We start from the raw sequence: 16,693 nt of genomic DNA, 5'->3' as shown, positions 1-16,693 counted from the left end.
CAGAATTACTACAGAGACTCAAAACGACCACAAAAAGAAGCAAAATTACTCCAAAGAGACCCAAGACTAACATAAAAGACACACACATCTAAAAAGACTATAATAACAGAGCTGTTTGGGAAAGAAAACGACTTCAAAGTGTCACGATGAGACCACGAAGGAACCCTCACTCCCCTGCTGGCATCTGGGTGTGAAGGTGTGAGTGAAGTGTTCGTAAGGTGCAGGTAAAGTGGGGGCAGGTGTTCAGCTCAGCCAAAATTAAATAACTAAACACATAAATAATGAAATAAACACATGTATAAATAAACATGGTAATGAAATGAATTCTGAAATAATAAATGAGGCAATAAATATATATAAATGTACATTTAAACACACTGATTTATTTGAAGGGACTTTTTTGTCACATTTATTTCACGGCTCTTTCCATTTCTTATATTCAAATGAACGGGCCGTGGTTAGCTCACAGATTCAGACCAAAGCAACAGCTCCACAAAAAAAACATAGACATTAAATTAGAGTTTGTAGTAAACACCAAATGTTAGACATCAGAAATATAGAAACACTTTTACTACAAATATGCAAAAGTAGACACAAGCAAGTTTATTTATAAAGCACCTTTCAACACAAGGCAATTCAAAGTGCTTTACAAAAATGGAAGACATAAAGAGCATTTAGAAATAGTGCAGCATGAACACAAAACAGTCATTTAAAGCAAAGATAAGAAAAGAAACACAACAGGTATAACATACAGCAGTGGCTCAGTCAGTAGGGGCTTGGACTGGGAATCGTAGGGTCGCCGGTTCAAGTCCCCGAACAGACATGAAATATGGAAAGTGGACTGCTACTTGGAGAGGTCCCAGTTCACCTCCTAGGCCCTGCTGTGGTGCCCTTGAGCAAGGCACCGGACACCTCCAATCCCCCCCTCCCCATTGCTCCCCGGGCGCTGCACAATAGCTGCCCACTGCTCCTAGTACTAGGATGGGTCAAATGCAGAGGACCAATTTCACTGTGTGTGCTCTGCTGTGTGCATGTATGTGACTAATAAAGAGGGGTTCATCCTCCCATTCTATCTCTATGAATAAAAGTCACAGTGCAATGTCAGATAAGAACAGTTCCATTAAAAGCAGCGGACAAAAGAAACGTTTTCAGCCTGGATTTAAGAGTAGCAGCGGACCTGCAGGGTTCTGGGAGTTTGTTCCAGATATTTGGAGCATAATAACTGAACGCCTTGTTTAGTTCTAAGCCTGGGGACAGAAAGCTGACCCGTCCCAGAAGACCTGAGAGTTCTGCATGTGTTCATAATGTAGCAGGAGATCACTAATGTATTTTGGGCCTAAAACATTCAACATAGAAATATATTTAAAAAAAACAGAAGAATTTTCAATTTCAGATTGATTTCATAACCATCATAAGTCTCTTTCATGCTCTTCTCGAATTACCAACACCAGTGAATTAATGATCTCCTCTCAAGGACAGATTGTCCTCCATCATCCAAATAAAACCCATCAAAGCCAGTGTTGCCACGGCAGCCGTGCAGGTGACACTGTTATCAGATGCAACAAAGGCTTCACACCAGCCGGACCCCATTGATGCAGACCAACACCGAGCGGTCCCACAGAGGACAGGAAATGATGCTCTTATTTATAGACGTGTTATTGTATGTAACGGCTCTCTGATGTAGATCACAGGCTGCTGGTTCTGAGCCCTGGGTGTGTTCAGATCTGTGTAATTGAGCTGTGCTGCGGTGTGGGACATAAATAGAACACTATAACACAAATGATTTAAAGGAACCAATAAATTGTGAAATAACGGTAAGAAAATGGGTTAGGGTTAGGTCTGATAACTGATGTGGTGATGGTCTTCATGTAAAATGTAACATGTTGGCAGATTCATTTATAGGATTGCATCGAACATCTGTAATTAGTTGGATTGGCAAGAGGGATGGGGTGTACTCACATCTGTGTGTCAAAAATGTGGAAATAAAACTCAAAAGTCAGATTATTTTGACGTTATTTATTGGAATTTTGAAATAACCATAACCATGTATTTAATGATGTACAGTAACCAATGGAAGCTCTGTACTGTCACCTTCTATGTAATGGTAAGCCGACGCCTACTTGCACGTGATTGGTTGAACGAGGAGAGCGCTGACACCTTGAAAATTACATTTTGGGATGAAATAAACATGTGATGCTTTCATGAGATCATCCTAAATCAAAAATGTGTTTCATATTAACTCATAATAAATGAGCGTTGCATAGTATTCAATGATTAAAAATACAAGTTAAAGCACCATTATCTGTATGTGAGGTTGACCAGCAGTAAAACAATTCAAACTGCAATAAAGTGTGCTGCATCTGTTGCATGGAAATGAGTCATCCAGCGAGTACAATAAACCCCATAAAACAACAACGTTTTTATATAGTTTTTATTTGTATTTCCAAGAGTGAAGAGGACACATCAGACAGAAGTTGTATTCATCCTTTACTAAATCTCGAAAGAAGTAATCTACAGTGGTTTTGACGCCAACGAACGAGTCATTTATACATCTGACCAGAGTCACTCGGCGACAGCAGTCTCAACACTGTCCTTTAGAACACTGAATATATCCTCGGCGTACAAATAACGCCAGACGCCACAAACGAGCATTAAATTAATTGAGTAGAAACTTCTGAAAATGCTTTTCCGTCTTATTATTGAAACACAACATTCAGTGCGACTCGGGTTGTATTTCTGCGAGGGTGGTGCAGCACGGCGAGGGTTGAAAGATCCCTCTGCAGACTTTGGAAGAGTTTTCTTTAAGGCAGATGCTCACCACACACACACACACACACACACACACACACACACACACACACAAACAGATAAATATAGACAGCTACATGAACTCATTCTCACCCTAAAAGACATAATAATGAGTGTGGAATAATGGAGGCTCAACAGAAGGAAAACTGACGTATTAACCTACACACACACACACACACACACACACACACACACTTTAAATAAAAGGTTTCCATCACAAGCTGGAGCCGAGCATCCTTTAAAACCTCGCCCGCGTGCCGCTTTGAATCCGTAATTCTGTAGTGAATGTGTGTACTGGGAGAAGTGTTTGCTGTTGGGGGTTTGGACGAAGGTTTGGACGCCAAATCAGGCGCTCCTGCAGAGGTACATCGATCCTCGCCCACCTGAGAATTCAAGGTTACGGGCCAGGACGTCACAGACAGCCCAAACACACACACACACACATAGTGAGTGTGTGTGTGTTGGTGCTCCTCTGAGAAGGACTGGTGGAGCCCAGGAGAAATCAGCAGAGTAACCCCGCTGTTCAGCAGGCTGCGGACTCATGTCGTTCAGACTCATTTACCGTCACCTCGTTCAAGTCTCCCAGACTCAGCGGCTCTGTGAAGGGAGCAGCTGAGATGGGGGGGGAGGCTGAGATGAGAGAGAGTAGGGGATGTTGGGGTGAGTCAGACATGAGCGCAGCCCGCTAAACGAGCAGGGTTTAACCTCAGCAGCCGGACTGGGTGATGTCTCCACCCGAGCTCTTGGTCACCTCCAGAGTGGTGAACACCTGGAGGGGAGGGGAGGAGGAGGAGGAGGAGGAGGAGGAGGACAACGTTAGGACATTAAAATCTACTTCTTTGCAGCACTGCTGACATTTGTTTGAAACTATAGTCTCTTAATGGATTATTAAACTCGGACGTGGGCACAGCAGGGTTACATCACCAGCGTCCCGCTTTCATTCAAAATGAAGATCTGAATTTTGTGTCTAGATGGAAATTAAAGACGTGGAAAACATCAAACAAGGCGATTAAGCAGCTTAATGTGTCGCAATTATCACCAAACACCATCTACATAATGAAGGTGGAACAGGGAGATCCTGAATGGAGCTAATCAATGCACAGCTTGCATCACTCATGAATTCATTCTGCATAAAAACTCATGACAGATTACAGACGTGTTCATTAAATCAATGAAATGTATTTGAAGCGGCAGGGTTTAGTGGATTCGGATCAAATCTGCACGATCATTCACACAGATTTAGATGAAAAAACTAGCAAAGCAGGAACTATTTCGACAGGAAGCAAAGGATCATGATCTTTGTGTTTTTACCACCAGGATACACATCTTTTAAATTCTGCAATGCACACAAAGGACATCTTCGGTGAACAAGCGTTTTGCTCTGCCGCGGTTTGTCTCTTCCTGCTCCTTTTTAGTCAACGGGACACATTTGCACCATGCTGTGAGAAGCAGCCATGCGTTTGTTCTACTGCGAGACGATGGAAATGAACGAGCACAGTCTCATATTAATAAAAAGGTTAAAACGTTTGGATATTTGGCCCCAGAAAAAGAGAAACTCAAGTCGAATTCTACAACCTAAAGTCATCCCTAATTCAGCTCTAGGCTGTTATATCTGGCAGGAGTATGTGACCATGTTTACGTGCACACACACTTGGAAGGCATAGAAATGTATGGCCATAAAAATAAATACCTAAATAAAAATCCCACCAGTTTTAAAAAAAATGTAATCCCAGACTTTGATTAAAAAACTGTTGCGCAATACCAGTGTTATTGCAATATGGACTTATATGAGTTTGACACCATTTATTTTTAACATGTTGTACAATTGTACCATGGCACTCTCCTTTTTCTTTACTAAATTGTTTAGATTCTTACTAACAGGTGCGTCAGTTTTAATTTAATACGCAAGTTTCCTTTATCTGCACGTCTGTGACGCCGGACATTTCCGCGCTGAGGGTTGAATAAAAGCTTTCTGTTTCAATATGATATTGCAACTTTTTGAAAGTGAAAGAATGAAAGAGGAAGGCTTCGTTTACACGGTTCAGTAACTGGTGGAAACGTCCCATTTCGACACAAAAACCTCATCAATTTGAGAAGCAATGGGAATAAATCCACATAAAGAGCAGCCTCCTCACCTCGGCGCAGGTCGGGTGGATGCCGATGGTGTTGTCCAGCTGCTCCTTGGTGGCGCCACACTTCATGGCCGTCCCGAAGCCCTGCGTCACCTCTCCGGCGTTCGGACCCAGATAGTGGAACCCGATGACCCGGTCCTAAAACGAGACGGAGGTTAATCGTGTGACCCAGCGACAGGTCTGATTCAGACGGTGTGACGGCGCAGTGAGGCTCTCACGTTGTCCAGCTTGTTGCAGATGATCTTGGCGTAGCACTTGTTGTTGTCTCGGTTGGGCACGGTGAACTCCAGGGGCCAGAACAGACTGTGGAACACCTGGGGACGGAGAGCAGAGACACATGAGGCTCTGTTACAGCGAAGTTTACTAACGGCTTTCCCATAAGGGCCTGCGTCCACGTCAGGAAGGGCTCCGGAGGAAAAGTATTCGTAGTGGGCAAACAGCGGGTACCTTTCAAATTAAAAACACTAAACAAATCAATAGCTGGATCCATTTGTTTCTTTCTTTTCTTGTATTTCAAATAAAATGCTTGTAAAATGTGTGGGTGGAAAGTATATATGCATCACTCATCAGTTCTGCACCCTTACTGTAACGGGTGGAAACATTAAACACCACAAGGAAATGTTGCTATGAAATAAATAATGAATGTTAAGACCAACAATAATAACAATATAAAGGTAAATTATAAAAACTAAAAAGACCATTTCAAAAAAGGAGGGTCTCGCTGATAACCTAAAGAGATGCTTTCGTTTAAAAATAGCGAGGAAGAGGACCCAGGTACGGAGACAAAAGTCAGAGCGATGACTGCAGGCTCTCTGCTGGACTGTCTGAGTGAAAGGCGCTATGAGGACATGCGATCTATCAAAGAAACAGAGAGGACAGCTCTTGTTGTTCCCCTGAATCTTTGGATGGAGGGGCTCTTATTACCGAGACGCTGTAATTATACACCGTATACTTTCTGTCTGGCTGGTGACCAATCGGCACGCACAAACAAGTCTCATTCAGGAAGCAAGCAACAAGTTCATGCAAACCACACGGACTGACGTGTCTGGATTAAGGCAAAACACACACACACACACACACACACAAAATGTAATTTCTCCTTTAGAGATTATTTAACCAAATCAAGCACTAGCTAAACCAGCTATACCGGCCACCAGGGGGCGCTCCACGTGTTCCTGCTCCACCTTTGTGGAGCTGTCATGAACTTAAGGAGCAGAAAGTAAAGAGCAAGGGTCCCAGAATTGATCTCCATTCGTTGTTTGGAGGCAATTCAGTTTTAGTTTAGTGTCTTATTTCAAAACTATACTCTTTTATATGAACGTAGCACAACATGGAAGTCAAATCAGCAGCATTTAATGGAATAGTTTCCCCCTAAAAGTCAACAAATAATGGTTTCTGTTTGATTTGGACTTAATGGTTTAGCCCTTAAAGAAAGCATCAGAATGCGTCATGACTGAAACTCAGCTATAGAGGACAAGGCGCTGTCCCTGCATGGCGAGATGATCCTGTCCCCTGTCCAATGAAAACAAGGAAATGACACCAACAGGAAATATAGTTAACGCTGTGGTGTCAGGTTCGGTGTCAGGTTCGGTGTCAAAAAATGCTTCCAGTAAAATCCACTGCTTGCCTAGATGTTGGGAACCTGAATTACAGAAGCAGAACTCCAGATTTGATCAGCCACAAGGTTCACACTGAGTTGAACTAGATGGATGATTAATGATTCAGGTGTGAGTGTGAGTGTGTGTGTGTGTGTGTGTGTGTGTTACCTCGAGGTTCTCCTGCCCGTAGAGCTCGATGGCTCGATCCTCCGACAGCCCGCAGCAGCCGTACTCCAGCGGGGTGAAGACGGTGGTGGGGACGTTGATGTAGTCACACTGCGCGCACACACACACACACACACACACACGATTCAGAATGAAGTAAAGCCTCTTTATGGCGGTGATGTGTGAAGGGACTCTTCAATGCTGCTGTACCTTGAGTGTACCCCCCCCGTAGAGGCGTCGGGCCAGCAGCCGGCCGGCCTGGATGGCGACGGGCGTCAGCTCCCACTTTCCCTCCAGGATGTCCCCGATGGCGTAGATGTGAGGGACGTTGGTCTGCTCCTCGTCACTCACCGGGATCTTTCCAGTCCTGCAGCATTCGGAAATGTTCAGAGTTTAGGAACATTTCATTCTGAACGTCATGGCGGTGAAATGACATTTATGTTGCAAAGCTGAATAAATAATCTGTTTTTTGTTAAAAGAGCTTTAGGCGGAAACCAAATATGTGAAAGCATGAATGGACTGGATCTAAACTAGGTCTTCTGATTGACCTTTAGGTATAAAATAGAAAAAATGACCCCCGCTCTGCAGGCCCCTGAACCCAGCTGCACCCCCCCCTGGCCGTGTCTCGGCTTCAGAATACTACGAGGGTCATGAGACCGGCTCCATGTGACCGGGCGCTCCTTTAAGCCGGCCTCATGCTGTCTTAATCCTCTCAGACTGAACCGTGCAGCCATTCACAAAAACAGAGCAGAGCAAACACTTAAAGAAAACGTTCCCCACGCTCCTAAATTTAGGAATAAATCACAAACAGCTTCCTCAAATGTTCCCATGAACACATCCTGAGCATAGTGAAGTCTGCAGATCGGAAAAAGCTCTCGGAAAATTCATTTTACGGCCTTCAGAAGCAGCTGATACACCTCTGCACACCCCCCCCCTGCACAGAGCCATGGGACGGCAATAAGTGCTGAATCACCATGACTGTACCGCGAGCCTTAAAGGCACAGACCTCCCCCTGGTGTAATGGGATAGCCGCGTGGAGGAGAGAGGATAGAAGGTGATAAACTCACTTTGGGTTGACTTTGACCCCCGTCTTGTCCAGCCCGATCTTGTCCGTGCATGCGTCCCGGCCCACCGCTATCAACACCTGAGGGACAGAGAGGACTCAAGTTAGAAGGAAACCCTGAGGGCATTGCTGCAGGAGAGCTGTTGTTTAGTGTGTCATATAATGAGGACACATGCTGCTCGTTTTCAGGTTCAGGGACTTAATGAAGCACTGCAGTTGGTCATGCATTCATTGTGCCAAGGTCGTAGTTTATTTAGTATATTATTAAATCTGTCTGTCATTCTTTTTTATAGCCAAATAGTTTTATTTTTGACCCTCTCTTACTTCCTTATGTTGTATAGGTTTGCACCAAACACGTGTGAACGTACAACAAACTCAATTCTGATCTAAACGTATTTGAAGTCCGTCTTTTAATACGTGACGTCCTTTTAAACGTCCCTTAGGAGAAGCTAAATGTGCACAGTGTTATTATAAAGTGCTGTAGCTCGCCTCCAGACAGCGAAATTAAAGCAGTCGTATCCATGTATGCTCTTTCCATCGACAGGAAGAGTAACTTTACGTCGCAGGACACGGGTGTTGCTGTCTTTGGTGAATTTAAACCAACAAAAGACACATCAACAACCAGATGGAAGAGGCAGCGACAGACCTGCAGCTCACTGTTTCTGATAGCGGGGTACATTGGTTAAGATAGTTGATGTAGTAAATGCAAGTATGAAATTAAAACAGACTCTTGGAAACACATTTAAAAACATAAATGCCAAATTGAATGAAGTTTTTACTGATTTATGGAATTATATTTAACCCTTTTGGTTATTTTTTTTATTTAAGCTCTACGAAATTGTCCCAGAAAGCAGCTTCACAAACAGCAGTGAGGGGTGTGGAGGAGGAGGTGATCAGTACGCACAGTGTTGTACTCCCCCTCGATGACCTCGTCGCTCTCTGTGGACTTGGCTGTCACCTTCAGCCTGCCGGGAGATCCCGCCTCCAGCTCCTCCACCTGACACACACACACACACACACACACACACACACACACACACAGATAAACCTTTGTGCTTCCGTCTAACGTCTCGCTGAGAGATAAATCCTATGATGCAAGACGGTACGACAGTAAATCTGATCACACAGTCCAAAGTCTGCTGACCACCAGTAGCCTTGGCTACCAATGAAAGTAGAATAAACTCTAAGCTTTCATTTTGAACTGCAAACACAAATGAACCCTGACCTTTACGGGGACATATTTGCGGAGGAACTTGACGCCGTGCTCCTCCATGTGCTCCCCGGCTCGGTTGGCCATCTCCTGATCGAAGCCCCTCAGCAGGATGGACCGGACCATGACTGTGACGTCCAGGCCCAGGCCGGCCAGGAAGCCCCCGCACTCCAGAGCCACGTAGGACGCCCCGATGACCAGGGTCTTCCCCGGGCAGTGTGGCAACGAGAAGAGGTCGTCACTGAAGGGGGGGGGGGTGATTGCAATTTCAAAAAGGTGTTTTCCCTTTCCTGTGGTGTTATACAGGTTTTAGTGCATGTAAACGGTCAGCTAAGGCTTAAATAATAGCAATAATGTCTTCTCTGGCTTCACATGTAAACTGCACGAGTAAAGGATGTGACGGCCATTAAGTCATTTCCTGTACGCTGTTGGTTTAATAATAAAAACAAATATTTAAGAGCTTTTTATGACGTCTCTCAGTGTCAGATCTCCGGACACACGCCTCATAAAGAGATAAATATAATAAAGACTACTCCTATATATATTGATTAAAGAGTGGTGAAACAGCAACTGCTATAAAAAAGAATCAATCATATGCACTGATATCAGATAACATCCAACTGGATATTCAAATACTTACTTTGCATACAAAAGACCTCACCAGTCAAAACACTGCAGGACACACTACAGGACACAATGCAGAACACACTGCAGGACACACTGCAGAACACACTGCAGAACACACTGCAGGACACACCAGAGGACACACTACAGGACACACTGCAGGACACACTGCAGGACACACCAGAGGACACACTGCAGAACACACTGTCTGGTGTCAAACACCCTCTGGTTTAAGGTGTTGTGGGACTAAGTGAGCAGCATGAGATGGTTTGTAGGTTGCCTCTACAGCAGCGTAATCACTGAAGGCACCTGAGGAGAATATTACATAACATTCACACAGATAATGGATGACAAAGCCCCCCCGCAGAGGAGACAAGCGCCTAGAGGATTAGAGGGTGTGTCGGTGTTTTCAAAGATCACACTCTCTCTCTTTTTAGACATCTGTTGATTGTCTCCATGCTTCAATGTTCAAGAAGCTCTTTATTTCTCTCATACTGCCACCTCTTTTCACCCTCTGTCTGAAACCAGAGCTGCTGTGATTGGTTAGACGGCTGGTTCTGTTGTGATTGGTCACCCGCTTAAGAGACTGCACGTCGTGTAACTGGCAGTCTGCTCTCACCTGGTGATGCAGTACTCCTTGTCTCCGGGGATACCGAGGTAGCGCGGCCTCTCGCCCGTAGCCAAGACAAACTTAGCCGCTGTGTAAAACGTCTCCTTCCCTCGTTTGTTTGTTGCCTGTCAGAAAAAAGGAGGAGCTCTGAGTTATTGTTGCAGCCAAGAACACGGAGCAATTCTGCTGAATCATCCTGCGGTATATCGTCAACTGTCAGGAGAGCATTCTTACAGGTAACTAGTATTTGAAATGGATAAGAAGTAACCCTCCAAACCCTGTCCAGTATGTGCAGGAGGCTTTGGGTGAAACTAAAGATGCTTTGAAGCAGGGAAGCCAACAACAACACTGTTGAAATGAAGGCGTTAAAGGTTTAACACAGCCTTTAAAAAAATCAAACAAAACAGTTTGCGTCGACAGGCCGGACAACACCACCAATCAGTCGTTTACTCAGCTAATCCTGCTTGCAAGCGTTCTGGCTGTGGAACCAGTTATCCCAGTTTAACATCCGTACAAGCTTCGTTTATATCAGATATTTTACCTTGATTTTGTGTGGTTCCACGAACTCTGCGTAGGCGTTGACGTAGTTGACGTTCTTGTCCCTCAGAGCCACCCTGTAGCCCCAGTTGAGGGAGCCGATGTAGTTGTTCACCGCCTCCTTCATCGTGTCCCAGTTGTGCTTCACTGGGAACACACAGAAACCAGTATTAGAGGCAGTGGAATTGAGACAAACACCACTTCTGACAAGGTTTGCCTCGCCACATTTACCGCGGCAAACCGGCCCGATGTCGCCACGGCGTGACCTCCGGGGCCGCTGCTCTGAGGCCTCCTCACCTGACTCGTCGATCTCCCAGCCGAACTTGCGGGCGTCCTGGATGGCGGTGCCCAGCATGGCCGTCTGATGCATCAGCTTCTTGGGGATGCAGCCCACGTTCACACAGGTTCCACCCAGACCTGTCGAACACGGTAGCATTAAATAGAAACCGTCAATACAGAGATTAAAACGTACGATGCACCAACTACATCCTTAAAATGAAGCCTCTTACCCCAGGTGGTTCCCTTTGGAGTGGGCACAACATAGTCCAGGACCATGGCCTTCTTCCCCAATGCAGCAGCTTCCTGTGATGGGACATAAATCCAGCATTTAAGTTTCTGCAGACTTAAAGAGGACATATTCTGCTCATTTCCTGGTTCGTTTCTGTATTTTGTGCCTCTACTGTGACATGCTTACACGCTTTAACTCCCTTGAAATGTTTAAAAGTAAATTGAAAGCTCCGGCCGTGGCGCGACTGGCTGGAGCACCTGCACCACAAGCCGGCGACCCGGGTTCGATTCCCGACCCGTGGTCCTTTCCGGATCCCAACCCGACTCTCTCTCCCACTTTCCTGTCACTCTCCACTGTCCTATCTGATTAAAAGCAAAAAGCCTCCAAATAAACTATTTTAAAAGGAAATAAGAAAACCTATCTTTTTAAATGTGGCTTTTAATTTGGGTTAACTTTCAGAAATTCTATTTTCTGTTTTCTGTTTTTCTCTGGAGGGAACTTTGGGACCTTACACCACAATAAATAACACACTAGAGGAAAGTGAAAAGCCTGAATAGCATAATCAGGGGCTCTTTAATGGATAACTGAATGCGTTTAATCGCGTCACCTTTGAGCAGGCCAGGCCTCCAGATCCTCCCCCGATGACGATCAGGTCGTAGTCGTACGCTTCGCTCTCTCCACACAGGAGCTGCTGCAGGCTGCCGTCTTTATGAGCCTGACAGGGGCAGCAACGCAGGTTTCAATCAATGCAGCAGGTATTATTTTACAGAGACAACATGCATGACTCATATCAAATAAAGCTGAAGGACTATAGACATCAAAGATTTAACAGGCATTCTCATAACAGCTGTTGTAATTATGTTCCCAGTACAAGCAGTGCTCTTACCGCCATTGCCCGGCCATAAAATGCAGTTTTTTTGGAGGCTAAACAATTATTATATTATAAAAACGGTTACTGGCAGCTCTAATGCAGTCAACGGTAAAACTGAGGCTTCATTAGCCATCAGACTGTAAGACATAGATAAATAAAGTTTGCAAAAAGAGGTTAGTACTGAGAAAACGTGCTGGGTGCTTTTTAAAACTTAACCAGCAGAGTGCCAGGTTGACATGGTATCCACTTAACTTCAAATCAGGCTCATAAAATCAGCAGGAACCTTAATGTAAGTGAGCAGAGAGCTCCACGCTTAGTGTGAAATTGATCCCCTAGCATAAAGAACAACACGTCTCATGTAAATGCTTGTTCCTCCAGCTCTACCGATAATTTACCATCGATACTTCTCCATTGTTCTCACACAGCAAGGAGCACAACAAAAGCACATACTTATCCCAGATTCATCCTCTCAATGAAATAACCTAAATATCTAAAACTCATTGGAAATAAATCCTAGATCTTAAGGAGGGGGGGGGGGGGGGGCTTACAGGTTCAGGCAGGGTACGAGGAGCTTAAAGGTCCTGGAAGGGAAAACAGAGCTCATAGCTTGTGGAGGTTGAATTCAATATGAAGTTACTGGACGTCCTGCTGCCGTTTGATATTGTTTATAGAGTCTCAGTGTTATACACGCCGCCTGCTCTCCAATTTTGTGTTTACCGGCTGATTCCTAATACTACAAAGCAGCAAAAACGTCCTGAAGCACATCATCTTACTGACTTACTCGCTTCAAAGCGTGTTATCATGCAGACGTTATCTCACATTTCTAATACTTCCTCCAGAGCAACACCCAGATGTTTTTGTTTCCACCCTTTCCTTTCTGCTGTGACAAAGATCTCCTGAATAATGTGTTGTTCTTTAGCTGGGACAAGCTGCATTTCACAAAGCATGTTTGAGCTAAAAAAGTCAGATGAGATAATACTTTGTTGTCAGATCGAGTCTGAAATATTTCTTGCATCACTGCAGCTGCATTTGCAACATCAACAAGGGGAAATATGAAGACATAAGACAAGGAAACTGAAATCCAACATACTATTACAACAACTGAAGACATTATGTTCTCCGCCCTTAAACGTACATTTGACCCGGGATTTAACTCTGTATTTAATTTGAGGAATGACTGGAGCACATAAGAGTGCGTCAGTCTTACATTATTAAATCCTAAGACCTTAACAGTGGAATAAAAGTAGATGTTTGAGCTTCAATTTGAGCCAAATACAATTCTTTTCACACAATTTTTCGCCATTTATTGAGCCACTTGCTCGAGTAACATGTCCCCAAAGGAGATAGGAATTTGTAGCCGTGTATACTGAGAATATTTGAGCTTTTAATGAGATATCCCTCCTCACCTGCATTGTTTTGTCGCAGCCTCCCACGTGCGTCTTGTTGATGAAGACGTTGGGAACGCTTTTCTGTCCGGTCATCTCGAGCAGCATATCCTGGTAGTTGGTTCCATCCTCTAAAACAGAAAAGGTGTTAATGTTGTTAACGATGACAATCATTCAATACATCTGCTTTTTATACGGCAATGTGTGAGTAATAGACGCAGCCTAGGCATGTTTCAAACAACATCACAACTTCCTGTCTGTGCTTACAACACAGCCTCTTACTACACAAACAGAGGCTGGGATTAAACTGTCACTTACTTATTTAGTTTTTAAGTGGTTAGGTAAGTGTGTTACAGTCAGAGTCTAATAGTGAAACAAAGCAACACTGTTGAGTAACATTTCCACTTAAAGGAAGTCAACTGGATCGTTGTCAAGAGGTTAGGGTGATAATCTTACTCACTAAGAACAAGGAAATATTATTTTACACACTTTTGTCTGCCTTTGCAGCAGGATATGACTTAGGTTTTATACTTCTTTTAACTTGACACAAGTAACTCTAAAGACAGAGCAGGGAGGGTATTGTTGAAGGAGATCTGGTATGAAGCCAAGGTATCTTCAGGGAGTGACTCAGCATTTTCTGCTGCAGCAAAAGTACAACATCTCTGCTGTAGCATGAGGGGAAAACACCCAGATTCTTACTCACACCATGGAACTGTATTTTATATTTACATCCTATTAAATTAGGCAAAGTAACAGAGGTTAAATGTCACTTTAACCCCCATCATTGGTATGTGTAAGCACTTTAGAAGCAATGAACTACACACTATAATGCAAACAGGACAGTTGTTATTTAGTGTTTATTGAAATGCAGTATTTATCAGCAATGTCTTACCCATGAGATCCAACTCCATCACATTGAACTCGAGTTTCAGCTCTTTGAACAAGTCTTTCACCTACAAAATAAAACAAGAAATACATTCATTTCTTCAGTCACACGGTACACCTTCTCCAAATTTACAGGAAATCCATTACATTACAATCTATTAACTGCTTTGGCATTAAAATACTCGGTATACGTAATTAGAAATAGTAAAACAAGCTTATTTTAATGCTAATTGTTGGCTAAAATCGCAAGTTATGATGGCTGATGACAGAATTTAGCTGTAAGAAGCCAAGTAATATTCTAAAAGTGGGAACTTAGAAACAAATGCTAGCATTCATTTGTACATTGAATGTAATTCATTGACAGTACGCCTTATACTTGGACTATAAGTAGGTGCCAAGTTAACTTTGAACTCTTCATTATCAATGCAGAATGAGTACTTCAACTGTTTATGCTTTAAGTAACTTTTGATGCTTTAACTTAACTACCATGTAATGGAATATTTTAATATCATACCATCTGTTTTTAAGTTATCTATTATTATGATGGTTATGTAACGAAAAAAAGCTGCCAACTTATCTTATCATTCAACCTGCAGCAAAGTGACAAGGACGAGCCAGCAATTAGACGGAGCCCATGTACTACTTCGTGGGTCTAGATTATTATCTTCTCAATATTTTTTTTACGGCTTATATCACTGAACAGGGCCACTTTGTTAATATAAACTCATATTTGTTTCATATATAGCACGGGCTAATCAAGAAGAAACAAAACTAAAATACAAACTTTTACTTTTGGCTTTTTACTTTGATGCCAATACTTTTACTTGAGTAACACTTTGATTGCAGCACCTACACTCTGGTGCTCGTACTTTTACTGAAGCACAAGATATGCATACTTCTTCCACCTCTTTTTTTCTGAGTCTTTGGTAACGTGCTGTAATGAACTACATTCAACCTCAGAAGTCGCTGTCTGCAGTAACGTGACAGGATGACACAGCAATTAGACGGAGCCCATGTACTACTTCATGGGTGTATATGGAAGTTTACCAGCAAAGCAAGGTCGCCCTTAAATAGACATAACTAACAGCTTACCTTCACACAATACGGACAGTAGCTCTTACTGAAAACCATCACTTGGTTGGAGTCGATCAGCAGCTGAATCTGAGATTTCAGTTCATTCTTCCCGGTGTCATTTTCGATGGGAGGCATTTTTCAAGGTGTTTCCGTCCGCCTGCAGGGGCAAGCTTTCGATAGACGGCTGGAGGAAACAGTTACACCGAGCAAAATCAGTTTTAATAAATCCACCAATGTGTCCCGGGAATTCTATCCAAGCGGAAACGTGAAAAGTCGCCGGCTTTGACCTCCTCGGTTCCTGTCCAAATGCCGTCAGCCGCCTGTCTACAGACCGCGCCAAACCGCTCTTAGCATATCTTGCCTCGCTGCTTTGGGAGCACTCGAATTAGTCACCGTGTATCCCGCCTGTTACGTTAATTATCATTGCAAATAGAAGGACTCCTACCATGCGGGCGATGCCTTACAACAAAACAAGCACACCTACATAAACGTCAGCGCCTTGCTTATTTTATTTTTTTGTACGTTTTTTTTTAAAGATCTTTATTGGTATGAAGGCATGAAAAAACAATATGGCTTTCAGATTCTTCAGACACAAATAAAAAAAAACATTAAAGTAATAGAATAAAGTTAAGTAAATATAACAAAGGGATAGGGTTTTTTACATAAATATATATATTTTTAATTATGCCTAACAGTTTAATTGTTTTTTTGTTTTTAATTTATTTTAAAGTGCTTTAAATAAACTAAAAAAACGAACTGTTAAATACATACAATTTAGGGCCTATTTACGTGCCGGAAAAACCAAACGCTTACTCAAACTAGACGTATGTGTATTTACAATAAATAATAAATACCTCACACGTGTCCCTGGAAGACAGCCAATCCTAAACTAACATACTAATGAAGCAAAGAAGACAATGAACATAATTTGATAATAATGAAGTGGTGGCTTTGAGCATTTCAGATTTCTAATGTTAAGTTCTACTGTAAATGTTGCTGGTGTGGGGACATGTGCAATTGTCTGGTATCTACTGTCATCTGCTGGTTAAAATAGTCAGTGAAAGCAGGCGCATTGTGTATCCCCGTACAACCTTTAGGTCCCCTTTTAGTGATGGGAAACATTTAACTATACATACTTACAATGACTTATTCTTTGTAATCTGATTACATCCTGATTAAATGTAAAGCTTTGGTTCTTTGCCCTCTTATTACAGTCAACTTCA

At 43.1% G+C, this 16,693-nt stretch overlaps 1 protein-coding gene across 2 annotated transcripts; it reads right to left on the bottom strand.

The window, feature by feature from the left end:
* Positions 1 to 2,414: 2,414 nt before the first annotated feature.
* Positions 2,415 to 15,817, bottom strand: txnrd3 (thioredoxin reductase 3). Of its 2 annotated transcripts, none has more exons than XM_063910849.1 (16): positions 15,489 to 15,817; positions 14,404 to 14,464; positions 13,533 to 13,642; positions 11,863 to 11,970; positions 11,257 to 11,329; positions 10,979 to 11,164; positions 10,752 to 10,894; positions 10,220 to 10,335; positions 8,992 to 9,217; positions 8,671 to 8,763; positions 7,771 to 7,847; positions 6,914 to 7,070; positions 6,707 to 6,814; positions 5,159 to 5,254; positions 4,944 to 5,078; positions 2,415 to 3,577 (listed from the first exon to the last, which is right to left on the bottom strand). In XM_063910849.1, exons 1-16 carry the CDS (start codon positions 15,603 to 15,605, stop codon positions 3,515 to 3,517), a joined length of 1,869 nt encoding a protein of 622 aa, XP_063766919.1. In that variant the 5' UTR covers positions 15,606 to 15,817; the 3' UTR covers positions 2,415 to 3,514. The 2 variants fall into 2 exon arrangements, with proteins under 2 accessions (XP_063766919.1, XP_063766920.1); XM_063910850.1 differs by having other exon boundaries at positions 11,045 to 11,164; positions 15,489 to 15,814.
* Between the last annotated feature and the right edge of the window lie 876 nt (positions 15,818 to 16,693).

This window comes from Eleginops maclovinus, chromosome 20, assembly GCF_036324505.1.
Source record: "Eleginops maclovinus isolate JMC-PN-2008 ecotype Puerto Natales chromosome 20, JC_Emac_rtc_rv5, whole genome shotgun sequence".
NCBI classification, from domain to species: domain Eukaryota; kingdom Metazoa; phylum Chordata; class Actinopteri; order Perciformes; family Eleginopidae; genus Eleginops; species Eleginops maclovinus.
The sequence above is the reverse complement of the archived record's forward strand: the minus strand, read 5'-3'. Positions and strand labels throughout refer to the sequence as shown.